At 46.1% G+C, this 21,094-nt stretch overlaps 1 protein-coding gene across 1 annotated transcript in view; it reads right to left on the reverse strand.

Annotated features, from left to right (window-relative positions):
* Positions 1-21,094, reverse strand: part of LOC126518611 (cGMP-dependent protein kinase, isozyme 1-like) — a 648,418-nt gene that overhangs the window by 8,741 nt on the left and 618,583 nt on the right. Inside the window, exons 14-15 of the mRNA XM_050168386.3 lie at positions 8,451-8,800; positions 5,946-6,012 (exon numbers count right to left, since the gene is read on the reverse strand). Of these exons, the coding sequence (XP_050024343.2) occupies positions 5,946-6,012; positions 8,451-8,800 (417 nt within the window). The remainder of the gene's footprint in view (positions 1-5,945; positions 6,013-8,450; positions 8,801-21,094) is intronic.

The following is a 21,094-nucleotide window of genomic DNA, read 5'->3' on the forward strand; positions in this document are numbered from 1 at the left end:
ATATTGCCGGCTTTGTCTCTTAACGCATACATCTGATTCTTGCCAATACCTAGTTTCTTCTTCACTGTTTTTAGGCTTCCGCCGTTCCTGAGGGCATGTTCAATTCTATCCATATTACACTTCCTTATGTCAGCTGTCTTACGCTTGTTGATTAACTTCGAAAGTTCTGCCAGTTCTATTCTAGCTGTAGGGTTAGAGGCTTTCATACATTGGCGTTTCTTGATCAGATCTTTCGTCTCCTGCGATAGTTTACTGGTATCCTGCCTAACGGAGTTACCACCGACTCCCATTGCACACTCTTTAATGATGCCCACGAGATTGTCGTTCATTGCTTCAACACTTAGGTCCCCTTCCTGAGTTAAAGCCGAATACCTGTTCTGTAGCTTGATCTGGAATTCCCCTATTTTCCCTCTTACCGCTAACTCATTGATCGGCTTCTTATGTACCAGTTTCTTCCGTTCCCTCCTCAGGTCTAGGCTAATTCGAGTTCTTACCATCCTGTGGTCACTGCAGCGCACCTTGCCGAGCACGTCCACATCTTGTACGATGCCAGGGTTAGCGCAGAGTATGAGGTCTATTTCATTTCTAGTCTCGCCGTTCGGGCTCCTCCACGTCCACTTTCGGCTATCCCGCTTGCGGAAGAAAGTATTCTTTATCCTCATATTATTCTGTTCCGCAAACTCTACTAATAATTCCCCCCTGCTATTCCTAGTGCCTATGCCATAATCCCCCACTGCCTTGTCTCCAGCTTGCTTCTTGCCTACCTTGGCATTAAAGTCGCCCATTAGTTTAGTGTATTTAGTTTTCACTCTACCCATCGCCGATTCCACGTCTTCATAGAAGCTTTCGACTTCCTGGTGATCATGACTGGATGTAGGGGCGTAGACCTGTACAATCTTCATTTTGTACGTCTTATTAAGTTTAACAACAAGACCTGCCACCCTCTCGTTAATTCTATAGAATTCCTGTATGTTACCAGCTATACTCTTATTAATCAGGAATCCGATTCCTAGTTCTCTTCTTTCCGCTAAGCAAGTAACGCCGGAAGACGTAAAGAAAGCCTTGGGAGCTATGCAAACGGGGAAGGCGGCTGCGGAGAATCAGGTACCAGCAAATTTGTTGAAGGATGGTGGGCACATTGTTCTAGAAAAACTGGCCACCCTGTATACGCAATGCCTCATGACCTCGAGCGTACCGGAGTCTTCGAAGAACGCAAACATAATCCTAATCCATAAGAAAGGGGACGCCAAAGACATGAAAAATTATAGACCGGTCAGCTTACTGTCCGTTGCCTATAAAGTATTTCCTAATGTAATCGCAAATAGAATTAGGAACTCGTTAGACTTCTGTCAACCAAAAGACCAGGCAGGATTCCGTAAATGCTACTCAACAATACACCATATTCACACTAAAGTCCCTTGATAATTTTAAAGTAGCGACACTCTTTGAACTCTGCCGCCGCCGCGCGACCTCCTCGCCTCCTCCTCGCCCCTTGCGCGTTCCCCCCGCGGTAACCAGTTTTGCCCCCGTTCTTCTGCACGACGATTGGTCTCCCTGCCCTTGCCCTTGGAAACGCGCGGATCTTGAGTTTTGCTTGTGTTTTTCTTTTTCGTTCGTGCCATTTTCCTCCATAGCACGGCTGGCTCGGCGCTTTAGCACGGCGTAGCGACCGTTGTAGGCTGTGTTTCTCGTCTATGTGCAAGCGCTATGCCGTGCTGTTGCGCATATAACTGCAGCAAGAAGGCTAAAGATGGTTATGCCGTTTTTATGATACCACAATAAAAGCGTGACGGCTTGCGTAGGAAGCAGTGGCTGCATGACATTGACCGAAAGAACTTTGTTCCGACAAGGAACAGCGTTGTTTAAGAGCTGATGAGTCTTTCTTATAGCTCGTGCAAAGCATCCCTCAATGCGGCACTATTTTTTTCATTCTTCCGGCCTGCTCACCAGCATTTTTGTTGCGGTTGTCCTCAGTATGCTTAATATTTTGGGGCGGCTCCATCACTTCGCACGTCGCTAACTGTTATTCAGCCGGAAGTGCCGTATTATTGACTCTGCTTTGCGCCCTGAAAAATTTAGTGGCAAGTATGCCCGTAGTATTGCAGGTGATGAGCGTTAACTAGTCAAAATTGAGCTTTTTTTTAAGTTTTAAGGCGAAAGCCTTTAGATCTTTATGTTTCAAAGTCGCGTTGTAAACTGGAAGTATCACGTGACCCAAGGAAGGCCAGAGAGGCCCCAAAGCATGTCCACCCCTGTATAAGAGAATGATTACCCAAGTTAATTAATGAATCATTAGTGGTTGACATAAGGTGGATTAGGGAGGATTAAGGTTGATTAGATTGTATTAAAGAAGATTAAGGTGGATTAGAGTGCGTTAGGAAAGATTAAGATGCATGAATAAAGAAAGGTTAAGGTGCGTGGAGGAGGATTAAGTCGGATTATGATGGAGCAAGGTGAAGTGTTGATGAAAGGGTATTAAGACCGATTGGGGTGGATTAGGGTGCATGAACAAGGATTAGGGATGAGAAAAGTGGGTAAAGGAAGATTAATGTCGATTAATGTGGATTAAGGTGAATTGGGGTTGATAAAGGAGGATTAAGATCTATTTGGATGGACTAGGGTAGATTAATGTGGATTAGGGACATTGGAGCTGGATTAGGTTTGATAGAGGCGGATTAGGGTGTATTAAGGTAGATTGGGACCATTAAGCAGGATTGAGTGGGATTAAAGTGCGTGAATAAGGATTAAGGTGGATTATGACGGATTACGGTTGATAAAGGAGGATTAAGACCGCATAGGGTAGGGGCGATGTAGGTTGCATTAGGGGCATTAGGGGCGATGTAGGTTGTATTAAGGTGGCTGAAGGAGCATTAAGGTGGATTAGGGTGGACTAAGGTGAATTGGGGTTCATTGAGTATTAAGACCGATTAGTCTACCATAATCCTCCTAATGCACATTCATCGACCTCAATCCTCCTTCAGTCACTTTAATCCACCGTAATCCATGATAGTCCTCCTTATTCCACCTTCATCGACCTTAATCTACTCTAACCCTCCTTAATGCACTTTAATCCTCCTTAATCAACCGTAATGCTTCCTCATTAACTTTGATACACCCTAGCCCACCATAATCCTCTTTAATCCCTCGTAATCCACCCTTATCTTTCTTATGCGCTTTAATCCACCATAATCCACCATGATCGTCCTCAATGCACATCAATGCACCTTCATCCACCCTAATTAACCTCATCGACCTTAATCCAACCTAGTCCTCCTTTATGCACCTTAATCCACCTTCATTCACCCTAATGCACTTTCATCGACTTTAATCCACCTTAATCATCCTTAATACACGCGAATTCATCTTAATCCAATCACTAATCAATCATTACTTTGCTAACCATTAATCATCTCTTATACGCGGCTGCATATGCTTTGGTTCGCTTCCCGCCTTCCTTCGGTCACGTGATATTTTCTGTAGCTCACAACGGGACCTTGAAACAGAAGTCTAAGGCTTTCGCTTAATAAGCCACACACAAAGGGATGTGTCACAAGCAATACTAGATCAGACGCACGAAGTAAAACGTCTGATCGTGTGGCAGAAAAATTGTCTGGAGTATAGAACTCACCTCAAAGCTCCCTTTAAACCAGTATACCCCGCTCATAGGGCTTTAAGAAAAAACCAACCTCCTCATAAACGTTGCCTCCAGCATTATCGATGCTGTTATTAGCATTGCTTAAAATTTTCAACCCCAGTGGGGCGCGCAACTGGCCCAAAATAACACACATTCATAGAATCCTGCGGCCCGTCCGCGGGAGCCGAGGAGGAATAGCGTGCCGTGCGCAGCCGGCGGGCGAGGAGAATCGAGGAGGAAAGCGCCGTGAGGAGGAGAGTGTCGCTACTTTCAAATTATCAAGGGGCTTTAATTCACACTATCAATCAGGTGATAAAGAAATGTGCGGAATATAATAAACCGTTATATATATATATATATATATATATATCTTTCATTGATTACGAGAAAGCGTTTGATTCAGTCGAAAACTCACCAGTCATGGAGGCATTACGGAATCAGGGTGTAGACGAGCCATGTGTAAAAATACTGAAAGATATCTATAGCGGCTCCATAGCCACCATAGTCCTCCATAAAGAAAGCAACAAAATCCCAATAAAGAAAGGCGTCAGTCAGGGAGATACGATCTCTCCCATGCTATTCACAGCGTGTTTACAGCAGGTATTCAGAGACCTGGATTGGGAAGAATTGGGGATAAGAGTTAATGGAGAATACCTTAGTAACTGATGTTATTGCCTTGCTTAGCAACTCAGGGGATCAATTTCAATGCATGCTCACTGACTAGGAGAGGCAAGGCAGAAGAGTGGGTCAAAAATTATTCTGCATAAAACTAAAGTAATGTTTAACAGTCTCGGAAGAGAACAGCAATTTACAAGAGGTAGCGAGGCACTGGAAGTGGTAAGGGAATACATCTACTTAGGGCAGGTAGTGACCGCGGATCCGGATCATGAGACGGCAATACTTAGAAGAATAAGAATGGGCTGGGGTGCGTTTGGCAGGCATTCTGAGATCATGAACAGCAGGCTGCCATTATCACTCAAGAGAAAAGTGTATAATGGCTGTGTCTTACCAGTGCTCACATACGGGGCAGAATCCTGGAGGCTTACGAAAAGGGTTCTACCTAAATTGAGGACGACGCAACGAGCTATGGAAACAAGAATGATGGGTGTAACGTAAAGGGATAAGAAAACAGCAGATTGGGTGAGGAAACAAACGCGAGTTAATGACATCTTAGTTGAAATCAAGAAAAAGAAATGGGCATGGGCAGGACATGTAATGAGGAGGGAAGATAAGCGATGGTCAATAAGGGTTAGGGACTGGATTCGAAGGTAAGGGAAGCGTAGTAGGGGGCGGCAGAAAGTTAGGTGGGCGGATGAGATTAAGAAGTTTGCAGGGACGACATGGCCACAATTAGTACATGACCGGGGTAGTTGGAGCAGTATGGGAGATGCCTTTACCCTGCTGTGGGCGTAGCCATGCTGATGATGATGATGACGCCGGCAGCTACATAGTATCCTGAATGGTCCTTCGGCAGATATAGTGACGCAGTGAACGTGCGGGACACATTGTGATCGAACAGCTGTTGTGAAGAAACCCGGTCAGATTGACAGATGTGATAGCTGGTCTAAGACCAGCATTCTTTCTGTTATCTGCCGCAGTTGCTCACTGCTCTGTCATCCTGCTGCTGATCACGAGGCCACTGTGGCGGGGGAAGAGACCTCGCGCTGAGCAGTGGTCGCATTTTGATGGGGAATAAGAATTGTTCACGTGAGCAGGTTTTTGTAAACCACAGTCGGCAGGGCAAAAAACAAACACAAACACGGCGTATTTCAAAGCCCAGCATTGAAACGTTAGGCCATGATACGCCATCAATCAATAAGTAAGTCAACCAAATCCTTAATTCTGCTAGCTATCCTCTGTACTAAGTTCTTGTTCCACTCACGTCGCGCATATTGTTTCATCCTAGCGTGCCATTATTCACCCGTCTCAGAGTGAGCCTGGCCTGTCAACGTCAACAGCCCGCCAGCGACAAAGGAAGCCAAGTGTTCGATTCTGCTAAGAATGGTGGCTAGAAGGTTCTTCTTACGTAATAGCAAGCACTTCATGCTTAAGAACTACTTCCGTATATAGGAGAGGTGGTTTCCATACTAAAGAAAGGGTTCACTGGAAAATGGAGAACTGAATAAGAGCAAACAGCGACCCGTTGAATATGAGCGTACGAAAGGATGCTTCAGCCTGGAACAAATGTTCCAAATAGGATTAGCCTCCGTCAGGGCAAGCAACTGTTTGCCTGAAGGAAACAAGCCTCTTCGTTAAGACACCGGCTCCGGACTAAGGTTTTAAACTAGAAGGCACAATGTATGGGTACTACCTGAGGTTCGAAGGGAGGCTGCAGTGTCCGCGCTTGTAATCCGTCCCAGTCAAAGCCCTGGAACCATCTGTGAAAAAAATATATTGACCTGAAAATTTTGTTGTAACAAATATTAGATAAATAGCGGCATGTCAATGTCATTTTCTTCCGAGATCTAATAAAGCATTATTTAGAAGTGTTCACCCCACTTGTTCGGAGCTGCCGCAACTAATAATACTATTACCGGTAATACAATGTCTGGCACAACTTTCGTTTTCACGAAATGAACACTTGTTTCGAAAATCGCACGACGCTGATTAGTATTAGGTACAGCATTCTATCATTGCAGAGACGAGGCAAATTAGAAAAAAAGAAATTTTGGCTTAACCTTGCTCTTCATTGTGAATAGGGTTTCCTAGAGCACAGCTAATTTGCCCAGTAACCACAGCGCTGGTGCGTCGAGTGTAAAGACACGGACTTGAAATTATTTTATTGCTTTTCCACAAGTATCTCGCTGAGAAAGTACTCGAAGCGTGCAACATTGATTCTTTGGCTCCTTTGAAATACGCGGCCATCTTAGATAGAAACAACCAAATGACTACCTGCAGACGCTCTCAAAACCTATGACATCACGGGAAGCTGCCGCAAAAAGAAAGGTAGCTTTACGAAGCCTCCGCTCACAATTAAAGTGACTATTTTGCTAACATTCAAAAAATACAGGACCGTATTTATTACAAGCACATACTGCAAACAGTTAAAACACATAATTTCATTATAAATTCTTGAATTCTTATAGCAGCGGTGCATTTTTTAACCACAACAGCATAGTTTCAGAAAATATATGCAAACATTTACGCAGTACAAATTCGCATGGGCATTCGAGGTTACCGGTTCGATAAGACACCGCATGCCTAGACTAGTGACTAGTAGACTAGCGCCGACCTGACGAACAGACGAAAGCTTATGCAAATCTCGAATTGCCTTTATGGTTTGTTGCGTGTTAATTCTGGTGTGTCCCTGGAAATGCTTAGGGACCACTATACTGGGTCTAATTTGTATAAATGCCTTAGTAGATCTGATTCGGCATGGCATGTATTCCAGTATTTGTATATGATTGTATTGTTTTTACACTGTTAATGATCACACAATTTAACAAGAACATTTACGTGGTTGTGAAGTATGGTGTGCTCGTTGGGACTTAAAACTGAACATAACTGAAACTGTGCTGTTAGGTGTGACACGAAAGCAGGACCGCAGCGTGTATGTACATATTCAGTTAATTAACGCCAGATACCGGAAGTTCCCCAGTAGAAGCGTCTCGGTGTTACGTTCTGCAACAGTCTAACGTGGTGCTCGCAATTATCATCTAGCAGTGGTTCCGCAATACGTAAGGTTTGGTTCCTTATAGCTTACATGGCCACTGCTCGTTTTAAAACTAGCCTACTACTTTTCTATTAGGGAGAAACTCGACTATGCCGCTATATGTTTGGGACCCTATTGCGAAAAAAAAAAAGAGAGAAGAAAAGGTATCAGAGAGCGAGAGCGTGTTCAAAGGTAAACAAGTATCGTCCTTTTTAATAAATACGAACGAGCTATCATAGCATTTGTTTAATTGATTCAACTGGTTGATTGGTTTAACGACCCATCGCGACAATGAGAGCTACGAGAGACGCTGCCGTTGAAGGCCCCGAAATAATTTCGACATACCTAAATCCTTGAAAACAGGAGTTTCTGCACTTCAGCCACATGAAAACGTGGGCATCCAGCTCGCGACCTCGTTCCATTGCCATATCCACTGCGCCACCGCCGCGGGGGGGGGGACAGCGTGATATTCAGTAGTTATAATTGCGCAGAAAAATGAGCTGGTTGTGGTTGTTGTTTAACTGCCTTACGGGGAATATTGCATTACACTTGAAAATGCGTGCTAGGCCTCACAACAGCAGGGAAATCAGGCGCATTTGGGAAAAATGACTCGCGCCAATTTTCACTAGGAAAAGCACGTGTAAATACTACTCTTTCTCCATGGAAGTGTTTCAAAGTGGGACAAATGAGTGCGTTTGCGAATTTTTGTTAGTTCATATAGATTTTCTATTTCTATTTGCATTGCCCTGTCTTCATTTATGTTTCTCTTGTGATATGTTGTTACTACGCTTCTTAATTGGCCTTTCTTGCTTAGACCACAAAGTGGGCTGCAATATTCTAAAATATAAAAAAAAACTAAATTTTCCATGAATACGACTAATCAATCCAGCTTAATTTGGTATTCCTCCTTAGCGTCTCTTTAACATACCGCCTCTCCTGCATCTCATGCTTAGCGGTAAGCACTCATAAAGTCATATACCATAGCAGCCTCCAGTGAATGTCCCGAGCGTAGTACTCCTGAATACGCCAATCTTGCTCTCGTAACGAAGATATTGTATCATTTTGATGAAGGAGCTGTATATTTTCAGACGAAGAATGCACTCCGTAACAAAGCGTACAGCTGAAAACAAAACGAAAGCTGTACTATAAGCGGCGTTATCTCACTTGTGCTTCTTGATGTCCATGATGCCACCCTTCTGGTAGCCAAGCCGTTCGGACGGGTTCTCGCGGCAGAGCCGCTTAATGAGCGACACAGCGTTGCGCGACATTGTGCGCGGGAAGTCGAGCATGTCAATCCCGCGCAGGATGACGTTGTACGTCTTCATCGGGTCGTCGGCAGCAAAAGGTGGTGCGCCCGCGAGCAGCTCGAACATGAGCACGCCCACAGACCAGAAGTCCACCGCACGGTCGTGGCCCTTGTTTAGCACAACCTCCGGGGCCACGTACTCGGGCGTGCCGCAGAATGTCCACGTCTTCTGGCCGGCTGGAACGCGCTTCGAGAATCCGAAATCCACCTGGAAAAGGAGATGCGGTTGAGTTCCCGAGAATATTTACGATGGAGTTTTAATGGCATAGTTTGTGGTCACGCGGCGCCCACTAAGGTAAGCGGGACAGGGAAGAACGGCACAAGAAAGGGTTGAGCGTGGTTGAAAATAAGATTTGCAGGTAAAGAAAACTGTGCGCATGTGTACATGCCTTTGTACATATCCAACGCTCAAGGATACTAAATAATCAACGCTCCTAGCGCCCACTGCTGAAACGTTCCCCGTTTTCAATGGGACGTGCTCATATTTCGGCAATAACAAAAAATTCACCGATGAATAGATTACTCCCTAATGCGAAATTTGAGCGCAGCATTATATGTGTTTTCTTATCGCGATTGATTGGTTGGCTTGGACAATCGGTCTCGTGCAGCACGTTGCAAATGGGGGGAGGTGCGGCGGCACTGCCTCGCTAATCTTGATATCACGAGAGGCAGCGCGTGGCGTGGGTGACGCATGGGCGACATTCACAGAAGCCGCCGGTTACAAACCTCCCAGACGACGCGGGCTACTCTGGCGTTATCTAGTAACCAAAATCTCCTCCCTTTGCTTTTCTTTTCACGCTTTCGTCGAACCCTCCTCCGCTTTGCTTCTCGCGCCTCTTCTGTCTGGCCCATTGTTTCATGCCCCGCTGCGCGCAGCGTTCGCTGTCATCGTTCGCTCGGTTGAACGCAACGCTCGCCGCAGGAACTGGCGCCCCGCCGTCGGAAACTCCGCCGTTTCGGTGGCAGAGGCGCCAGAAATCGGGAGGACGGGAAAGCAAATCCGCTTCCTTTGCTGCACGGCCTCCTGGATCGGCGCGCGCCCACGCGCGCAGATCTAGGAGGCCGTGCCCTTTCGCCCCTCCTCTCACCTCCTGTCCCTTTGCCTTCCCTCGCAACTCCCTCACCTTTGACTGGCTCCGCGCGCGCCCGTCGGCTAGGCGCCAACTTAGCCCGCTGCATGAAGTTTAATGTTTCGTTATCTGCTGTTATCGGAACGAGTGTGCTGTTCTGCGTTGACCGGCGTGGGCAGTTTCGTCAGTTTCGTGGTCCTCCATAGTGGTGTGCTTGTGCTCCGCGATGTTTCACCCATTTCACCATTCGCACAGCTCGTGCATCGTGCAGTGGTGCATGAATGCCTCTAAAACAAGACCTGCAATGTTCTTCCGGGTGCCTAAAGACAACAGGCGAGCGCGCAGACCCAAGGACATCAGAAGGCGCATGTACATGAACATAGCCCTGTCCATGTGTGGGCTCCATGAGTCTCCGGACGTCGTTGCGCCTTGATTGTGCTACACTTCCCTCTCACCGGTAGAGAAAACTGACAAATAGATATTCCTCCTCATTGTCACCTGGTCTATGACTTGTGTTTTTCTGTGCAAAATCTCATTCTGCAACTTCAGTAGCTCGCCCAGCTTTCCATTCCGCCCTCAGTGCTTGTTTTGCGTGTCACTGTTCTACAAACGTACTAACATCTGAAGAATTACTGTTCGTGTTTATGTATTATCTACGCAATTGCGTATGGGAAAACCTCGCGAACAGCCTTCATGTGTAGGCATGATAAGCTTTTTTTTTTCTTCTGGAAAGTATGATCCTTGCAAGTGTCCTATATGCATATTTTTGCAGTTCATGTTTAATACACAAAGGAGTGCCCAGGGGGTATGACTTAGTGCCTTAAGTTATGTAATTTTACTTCTGAACATTGCATTCGTGGTGAAAGAAAAGTCGTGTTGTTGGCTTATTTCACGTGGTCTTTCATTGAGGCATAGGCCTATATGCGAATGTTTTCTATGTGCTGCTGCAAAAGTTGTCCACTTGAGTAAACTTACCTGCCGTGGTTGCTCAGTGGCTATGGTGTTGGGCTGCTGAGCACGAGGTCGCGGGATTGAATCTCGGCCACGGCAGCCGCATTTCGATGGGGGCAAAATGGGAAAACGCTCGTGCACTTAGATTTAGGTGGACGTTAATGAACCCCAGGTGGTCAAAATTTCCGGAGTCCCCCACTACGGCGTACCTCATAATCAGAAAGTGGTTTTGGCACGTAAGACCCAATATAAATTAAAATTATATGAGGAAATTTGAGTAAATACCACTTGATTAATTAATGGTGCCAAGGGGGAGCAGAGGCTCCCCCTTGCCAACAATATTCAAGCTGTGGCCAAGTGCCAAATGATGTGATAATATGCATTTTCGTTTTCAGTACAATGTTATTTGTGTTCTGCCATGCCTTTTTCATTTTGTTCAGTAGTAATGAACAAATAACGCATTTCATATACTTTAGTGCAGGTTTATCGGTCAGTTCTTTGTTGGTGTGACTGTCAATAAAACAATCTTAGTATTTTATTCCATTTTTAGGTATTGTGCGTGTCAGCGTTTTTGCCATTACCAGTGAATTTTCCTTTTCTTTAGTTGTCATGACTGTGCCATACACGCGTCCACTTCTGTGCAATATCTCAGTGAGTATATCAGAAGCTCTCAGTTTGCATATCAGAAGTTCTTCTAGACTTTGATCTTTAGGGCATTATATAGAAATATTTTATATGTGTGTGCATGAAAGAGCCTTCACGTTTTCTTGAGTATATTTTTTTTTATTTCACTGTCTGAACTATTATGTTGCTTATAGCCATGTACATGTCATGCATTTTTCAGCTTTGTTCATTTTCTGGGCGTGTATCATACCAAGTTATGCGAAAATATTTGTTTTCGGGAACGGAAGTCAATAAAACGAAGCCGAAGATGCCTTTTGTTGAAAGTGGAATTTATATATGTTCTGGCATATGCTGCCATACTGAAAGTACGGACAAGACATCACACGTGCTAACGCATAAAGAACCCGCGGCGCACCACGCGCAGGCTCAAAACCAATGCCTGCGGTAGGGCGTGCGCGCGATGAAGAAAATACACGCCGCGGACAGGCAAAAAGAAAGCAAAAGTGAAGGTCCGCGGGGCATGGGGAGGGGTGGAGAGGGAGCGTAGCGGGTCGTCATTATAAGAACAAACAGAAAAAAACAAAGAGCGCTAGCGTGAGGAGGCGCCGCGCGACTGCTGTTTCTATTGCCATGGCAGCGTAAACAATCGTGTGCGCCATCATTTTGCGAAAGTATCGCCCTCCTGCTAGGGCTGCAACTGAAGCGGATCTTGGCGCTAGCGTCGAAAGAGCGTCTGCTTAAAACAGCCAATGGCAGCCATGCGGAGATTCGCCCATGTGGGGTGCCTAAAGGCTCATTCACACCGGCCACTGACAGCGGTCACGTGACCAAGTTGGTCGCAAAGCCGCAAGTAGCAAATGGTCGCTTTTCTGGAAAGCCACTATTTTGTGCCCGTCACTCAATGCTCAATTTTTCACTCGCGTGAGCCTGGTCGCAAAACTGCGAAACCAATCGGCGGCGCTGAAAGCTATATTATCATGTGTTGTCACCCGGCGTTCTCCTGCGTCGTGCCAAATACAGTCTCCACGCCACCATGCCAGACTGCGGGCTTGTAATTGGTGTCTCGTTTCGTGATGTTGGGGCGCAGCAGTTCCAGTAATGTGTTAAATGTATGCGGTAGCATTCGCAGGAAGCTAAACAGCAGCGAAAGATAGCACAAAAAATAATCACCGATTGCCCCGCAACGCGACCAAGAAATTACAACTTACTGTCGATAATACTCCTCGTCAAGCTCGCATAGTTCGGGCGGATGGCGGTTTGCGTGGCCGGCCACTTATCGCGAATGGAGGCACAGGCGCACCCACTAGCGCTGCTTTTTCTTCGGAGGCTTCGGCTCTACCACAGCTGACATCACGGTAGAGCAATTGAGCACAATGACGACGACTTCAACTTTGCGCGAATCAAAATCCGTGGCTGTTGCCGGAACGCGAAACTAGCGAAGTACGCGCGAGCTACGTAGACCGCTAGAGTTTCCACTCAGAACTATAAACTCCGGGATTGCCACTTGCAGGTCGCGCTCAGCCGGGCTTGCCGGTGTGGCCATTGGTCGCCTTTAGTCGCTTTGTACTCTCCAGTCGCAAATCGGCGTCCGACCTGCTCGACTTCCTCAAGTCGCCGGTGTGATTGAGCTTTCGGAGTGGCATTCTCAAAATCGTAGAGGCGCAAATTCCACAAAGTCCGTAGAAAGGCACGGGAGCTGTACCGCACTTGACATATTCAACAATGTTACCATCGGGACCTGAAATTCTGTTCCCACGACGTGTAATCTTTAAACAATTAGATTCTTAGAAGCTGCTAAAATGGCGCCTCGTCTTTCAGGACATAAACGGCCCCTCTGTAAAAACTGGACCGAAACCTGAAAATTGCTCTGAGATAAAAGTAGTAGTCACCCATAGCTTTCGTTTCAGCCTGTTATCATGACTTGGCGTGCAGAAATAAAAGTTGCAGTTTCGCTCGGAATGCGAAGGAACGATTGCGAGAGCAAATTAGCAGACTGCTATAAGAAGAAAAAATACGAGTTTCATCGGCCGTGTAAACTTGTAAACGCAGGAAATACCAACTAAATTAACAAGCATGGTGTCACGCACGCACAAGCAAACATGAAAACATTTTACTAGATGACCGCCGAAACTTACTGTCGAAACGCTGGAGTGAGGAAGCGCTGCAGAAGCAGTAAGACTTTTGTGTTGCGCCTCGAATCAACACGAACTAAGCCGTGAAAACACAGCACGCGGCGGGCTCTGTCCCCGTCGCAGATGGCTTTCAAGGTACAGTGGCCCGCCCTTCTACACCTCACCCGAAGCCTTGCGGGCGACAGAAGATGGCACGCTGCTTTCCTGACTTGCGTGAACGAGACGGAGCCGAGGTCACCATGCTCGCACGCGTTCACTCGCACGTGCAGCATACGGCGACGATTGTATCGCCCTTGGACGACTTTATGTGGAACCTCACGCCGCCGGTGATGGCAGAAATGTATATATATATATATATATATATATATATATATATATATATATATATATAGAGAGAGAGAGAGAGAGAGAGAGAGAGAGCAGAGAGATAGATAGATAGATAGATAGCTAATGGATATCGCAATAAAACTCGTGCTTAACTCAAGTTTTCTAAACGCAGTCACACCTTTGACCGGAGTATTTTGGAAATGCCCACCTTAACACGACGTAATCGACCTGAGTCTTGGCTAGGTCATCGACAGGGCGTACCGCCAGTCTCCGCTTAATACTTGCGGCCAGATTTTGAATCACAAAATCGTGTTCCCATTTTTTTTACAGCATCACCTGAAATCTAGTTGCTTATTTTTTCGCTGAAGGGCATCAACCAAACTCTTTCCCGCAGTTTTGGTTTCACTGCTGGAAAAAAGCCAGTAAACATTTCACGTGTGAATATTTCTGATCACGAAACTTACGCTGCGGCCTTTTGGCGATTGTCGAAGATGAAATAATGCAACACTCCTTCAAAAAGCTTCAGTCTACCTTTAGGTGATGTGCCTATGCTTGTGAATATCTTGATAATCTTCTTCCAGAGACCTGTAAATTTCATCAATAGCAAAATTATGCTATGGTGCTGGCATGCGGATGTTTTTGTAGCATAATTATTGAAATGCGCAGAACTTAACCTCCACTGAATGCATTTCTAGTAAAATTAAGTGTATTTGAGCAGTCTAATGTATACGCGTTGGGACTCCCCAAGAACACCGGGACAGAGCTTCAGCTGCAACTGGGGGTACACAATACACTTGAAGAAATCGCCGAAGCTCAAGAACGGGCTCAATTGACAAGACTCTCTGGAACCAAACCGGGTAGACAAATCCTAGCCAAACTAGGTCATGACAACAAAACAATCGAGAATCTATACGAAAGCGTTCCGACGGACACACGCAACTCCTACACGGTTCGCCCACGCCCGCGTAACATGAACCCGGCACATCATCAACCCAGAATACTGGCACGCGGATCGTTCATCCTGCGCGAAATACGTGATAAGAAGATCCTAGCCTGTTTCGTAGACGCGGCACAGTTCACGTCCGGGAAGGCCTTCGTTACCACCACGGTCAAGAAGCAAGGTCAAGTCACAAAGGCTCTCACAGCCAAGACCCACAAGTCCGAGATAGCAGAACAGGTCGCCATCGCACTCGCGCGCACAGACCCGACCACCACCCACGTCTACAGCGATTCACGCTCCGCCGTCAAAGCCCTTCAGGAAAGAGCTGTTGCAAGACAAGCACTACAAATAGTCAATACATCCGCACCGCTGCAGCATCACACCATCTGCTGGTTCCCGGCACACGTCGGAGAGATCGAGGACGCCCCTCCAAATCACACTGAGGTGGCAGTAAGGACCGCGCGAGACCTAACCCTCCGCGACGTCAGCTATTCTGGTCGTGACCATCCCAGCGAGAATCGGCACCTCCCTCCACATACAACGAGATCACAAAGCACTTTTATTTAGACCCCAGAATATACAGCACACCTCAAGATAAGCTCACCAGGCCTCAAGCATTCCCGTTCAGAATGCTTCAAACCAACACGTACCCCACGCAGAACTAACTACATCACTACATGCCTGAGCTATACACAATATCGCATTGCGAAAATCGCCACAGCGCACTAGACGTACATCACTTGCTCTGGCCGTGTGGTTGAACCCATGCAAACAAGAATCTAGACTCCGCTAGGCTACAAGAAGCATAACGCAGCACGGACCTGGCGGAGCAGCTCTGGGCCGTTCAGCGAGCCGACGATGCGGCCAGGGAGTTAAAACTCCTGGTCCCAAACGTGGGAGTAGCCCGGACTATGGGGTCTTACGCCCCGTAGCACGCAGGACCTTTCAATAAAGTTATTTTATCCATCCATCCCTCCATCCATGTATACGCGTCGTTTCTCTCAGTGAGACAAAGAACATCATAAAAAATCTAAGCAATATGCAGGGAAAAAAACTAAACTCATGCCGGTCTATTCACGCGAGTGAAGTGCATGTCGAAGAGGCGCGATCCCGGGCGTTGGGTTCAATGTGCTTTTACTTCAGGTTCTGTGTGTTCTTACACCAGTCTGCTTTTTTTCTTTTCTTATATTGTAGACTGCTGTCAGCATCTGTGCGGTGAATAAATTTAATTTAGCTATCCATTTTTTCTGCGTGTCCTGAAATTTTGTGTCGATGAGTGTCAAAGCACTGTCTGCTAGCAGGCGTAACATTCGACGCACAGCCGCTCATATTTTGCCTACAACCTTTTTGTGCTGCAAAGAATTCGTACTGATATTTTGTTGTTTCTGAGTAGCTCTGCTACCCTCCGAAGTGGCTCAGCGGTTATGGTGTTGCGCTGCTAAGCACGAGGTCGCTGGATCAAATCCCGGCAGCGGCGGCCCCATTTCGATGGGGGCGAAATGCAAAAATGGCCGTGTCCCGTGCGTTGGGGGCCCGTCAAAGATCCTCTGGTTGTCAAAATTAATCCATTACGCCATGCCTCATAATGAAATCGCGGTTTTGGCACGTAATACCCTAGAATTTAGTTCGATTCAGTATCTTTGCTGTGTTGTTGATGCACGTAGACGGATTCCGTTAGAATATTTTAAAGCCTTCAAAATAATTTGCTACCAGACATGCATGGATTCGGGGTACAGAGGGCTCATTTATTTCACATAAATCGTCATGAAAAATTACACCAGTACACGTAAGAAATTGTCCCGCTGCGGTAAGTTAATCATATTTGCTGCGACAATGAAGGCCTACTTGAATGAATGAATGAATGAATGAAAGTTTATTTCATCTTGAGTACACTTTCAAGAAAGGTGCAGGGGCAAAAGGCGCACAGCACCTGACAGGGGCCCCTGTACCCGCAATATACGCTTTTAGTATACATTATTCAGTGGTAGTTCATTGGCAGTGAGCGGACACACACAACGTTACATATTTTAACACATTGTACACGAGTTTACACAAACTGAGAACAGAATTGACAAAATTATTGGGTTACAGTTTGTTTACTAATAAAGACGGTGAAATATTAAAACCTTCCCCTTTTCCCCCCTCTTCCCCTTTCCTCTCCCGGTTCACAGGCAATAAAGTACAGGTTATACAGGTAAATTACCATCCTGCACTAAAGTGCAGCATATAACCATGAACATGTATGTATCCACGTAAAACAGAAAAAAGGAAAAAAAGCGGGTTATAATACATTTATGTTGCAACAATCACTCTCTCAAACACTGTGTTAGTAACAATTCCTTCACATGGTTTTTGAAAGCATTTCTAGTCATACTGAAATCAATGTTATCTTCTAGCTTATTTAGGATTGTTAGTACTTGGTACCTGGTTGCTTGTTTACCATAATTGGTCCTTTTGTTTAGGGTCCGTTTTCTTTTTAGTCTCATATCGTAACACACTTCATTAATGTTTTCGTGTATATATAGTGCATTTTTATATATATACTGCAGTAGTTTAATATCATAAACGTCGTTAGCTTTAAGCATTCGGTATTTAAAAAATAATGGTAAGGTGCTTGGTTCATGACATGGTCCCCGATAGTTTTCATAAATGCGCAATATTTTCTTTTGTAGAATAATGAGCCTGTTGTAGTTAGTTTTTGTTGTGGTACCCCATACCAATATGCCGAACGATAATCTGGAGTAGAACCGTGAAGTATATAAGTTTTGTTTCAGCCAAATAAGTATGAAGTGTACAATTTTATACAAGCATCCAACAGATCGGGAGAGTTCGGTAGCTAAATTATTAATGTGTACATTCCATGAAAGCTGCTCTTGGAACCAAACACCAAGAAACTTTTGCTCCTTAACCCTGGTTATCTGTTGCCCTACAAAAGTTAAACTATTTCTCTACTTAGTAGTTTGTTAAGTGCACGAAATATTATGTACTTTGTTTTCGCTGTGTTAAGCTGCAGCCTATTTTCCCGGAGCCAGGCCGCGAGGGACGCAAGGTAGCTGTTGCGCTTTTTTCTCAATCTGTTAGATCTGTGGAATTAAAAAAAAGATATTAGTATCATCGGCATACATAATAAGTTCAGGAGAGTTGGGTATAGTTACAATGTCATTAATGTAAACAAGAAAGACGACTTAAGCTAACGTGAAACAACCGCACGACGAAGCGTGATTGAGGCTGCGATCACAACGGTGGCATGCAGCATGGGGCTAAGTGTGTGAAATTTTGAAGTTATATCCTCAATTAAGCTAGGCTTACGTATATATTTTCTAACATCATGCACTTACCTGTCTCGCCACTTGCCAATCTCGCGCGCGCAATTTGCGTGGGGGCAACAGACGGCGCTCACTGCTGATGCCGCGCTTCCTCACGCCAGGTAAGCGTGAACAAGTCACACTTGATGACCGCGGACAACAAAACGCTGCCGTCAGAGAGAGCAAATAGCACTTCGTGCTGCCTCTCGCTTCAACGCTAACTCAGCGACGACAACGAGCGCACATGAAACCATCAGTGCCCGGCGCACCTAGACTCTGTACCGATGGCAGATTGCTTTCAAAATAGGGCCCGCGCGTCCACGCTCAACCGCACCAAACGCAGCTGCTGCCAAAGAACAACTCCCCTCTCCCCTGCTTCATTGCGGACGATGGAAGACGACAGGCGTCCTCCATAGATTCCTTCCTTGCGCGCAAGACATTGAGCCACCATCCTCGCCTCACCCTTGCACACTTTCAGTCGCACCCACAGCATACAGCGCGCGGCAACGATGTTATCGCACCTGGACTTGACACAGAACATCCCGGCGATGACAACGCCGACGGCGGAAATTCACATGGGAATGTCATATAATTGATTTCGCAATAAAAAGAAAAATTTGGTCATTGCTGATCTGGAACCATGTGCGCCGTATCAGCTGTATTCCTTTAGCTTATCTTTAGGAACTTGGGATTGGAAGCGTGTGGGGGTGGGCACTTTCGTGCGTATTATTACTGCTTCGTCTACTCGATATAGTGCTCGATGCACATATGTCCCTGCGCAAGTATGTGCAATATGCTAAATTAATTCGGACATTTCAATGACGATCATTGTGAGCACAGCTGACAGCTGAATTTGTGTAACAAAGGACGTGTGTGGGAATCCTTCTAAATTTGATTTACAATATAGATATAAAGTTTGGGTCAACTTTTGGCTAAATGAGTGAGCAAAAGCATTTGCAAACGCTCAAGTTAACTTTTATCATGAGGCGAAAGCATCGCGAGCCAGCAATTGCCACTTCAATGTCTACTTTAAGGCGCTGGCCACCAGTCACGCATCTTTAGATTTGGGGTACGATCTGTGGCTGCTGCGCTGAGCTACATGAGCTCGAAACCTAGCGCCCACTACTGTTCGTCTTGTTCCTGTTGAGCTTCAGTTAGCATGACGTCATGGATACCATATTTCACTAGATTCATCCTGCATGGGTAAGGTAAAAGTAAATGAGCACTACATCGGGGCTGCAATGACAATGCGTCGATTGGGGGCACTCAGCTTTAGCGGCATGAACAAGTGTCCTGTATAAGATGCCCCCTCCCCCCTCCATATGTGGTGTCTGGTATAAACTTTTAGTCTGCTTGGGTTCAGCGTGATACATTACTGCATAAAGTTCACTTTCAAGCATCGCGGAAGGTTCGTAGAAACACAGTAGACAGCTTCATGCTGCTGCTCACCTCGGCCTGCGTTATTTCGAACCAGCGTAGTCCACTCACGAAGCGCTATGGGACTACTAGAATGATGTTCGGGAGATGTAAATGTGTAGAACGCCGCCGTAACGTAGCTGCGCAGAGAACTTCGCATACACGTATCCCACATATGGGGAAAACAGCCAGATACACACGACGTACGCATAAGCGTTAAAACTGAGCTGACACTTCTCACAAAGTGAATTGGACCGATAAAAGGCCCAGTGCGCCATTTACCTACGTGAGAGAAGGCTACGCGTGCACCTCCCATGAACAAAGTGGCTAGACATTCCGTTTTATGTGGGGCATTAAGTTTTACAGTCACGCAACAGCTGTGCCGTCGGCGCTGTTTTATCATTTCATCCCACTTTTCTGTGGCAACCACTGCAAACGTGCAGCTTATATACCGACAGGGTCACGTAGGCGCGCAGCGGCCTTCATTGCTCCTAAATGAAAGCGGAGACGTCGAACGCTGCAGAAGTGTGACAGGCAATGTTTGCCTGCTCAGTTGCTGCAAGAAGACGTAAGCGTGCATGATTTCGAAGGTCAGGTTCGAGACGCTGGGAAAGCATTGGCGCCCGCAGGCTTGAGACATATGATCAACATCCGGGCATGCAACCAACGTCAGAAGCGAATTTGTATAGGTTCTCGCACGCTTACTGTCCACTTCACATGGTTTCGAATAAAGAAGCAAGGAACCATTAGGCTGCACTGGCATCGGAAGCCTAAGAGTAACATTCACACAACACTCGTCTGACGACTCGGAGCAATGAAGATTGCGCCGATGGTGAAGTGGAATACTTGTTATTGCTCTTGTGGAAAAAGAGTGCTGTTGTTGCAATATTAAAAAGATTGCGCTCGTGGAGTGCTGGAAGCTGTCACTTCGCCAAATTTCGAAGCGTGCTCGTCACTTTCATAAAGGAGCGCGAGCGTTTATAGCAACGGCAGCAATGCCGTCGCCCAAGTGACACTGAGAGTGCCAGTTCATGCAGCAAGCTAGGTTTGACTTGATTCGTGGGGTTCAACGTGCCAAAGCAACTCTGGGCTATGAGAGACGCCATAGTGCAGCACTGTGAATTAATTGTGACCACCTGGGAGTCCCCAACGTGCACATAAATGCAAGCGCACTAGCCTTTTCGCATTCAACGTCTGACCAAACTACAGCCCGCGGGACCAGGAATCGAGCCAGCCACCTCGTGATTAGCCCTAGAACACTATAGCCACTGAGGCAAGCCAGGCTAACTCAGGTTCCGCCCCAGATACCAGTATCTGCTTAGCGCTACGTGGGCGACATTATGTGCAGCGTTGAATGGCCAAAGTCGTTGGTGCAGTCAAATGGATGATTCCGGCGTGTAAGTGACAGTATACAGAGCTAACGCATAGCAGGTCACATGGAAGATAGTGTATATGGGCTTGAAACGTACAACATAATCAGACGACACTCTCACTTTGTGAAATATTACTAAATAAGAACGGACGCAGTTCCAGTGTTGTTACATTTACTTAACATTTATATTCTGCGTGAACTTCACCCAAGCGAAGAGTGTCAAAGAATTCGGGACATCGACTGTTAGCGTCATTCAGTTGGGAAAATCTTAAATATTGACTACTGCGCGAAGCTTCTTCATCAACTCAAATCACTCTACTGATGAAACCTATATGACATTCTCTCACAAAGAGTAAAGTCTGGCG

This window comes from Dermacentor andersoni, chromosome 1 (genome assembly GCF_023375885.2).
Source record: "Dermacentor andersoni chromosome 1, qqDerAnde1_hic_scaffold, whole genome shotgun sequence".
In the NCBI taxonomy this organism is placed as follows: domain Eukaryota; kingdom Metazoa; phylum Arthropoda; class Arachnida; order Ixodida; family Ixodidae; genus Dermacentor; species Dermacentor andersoni.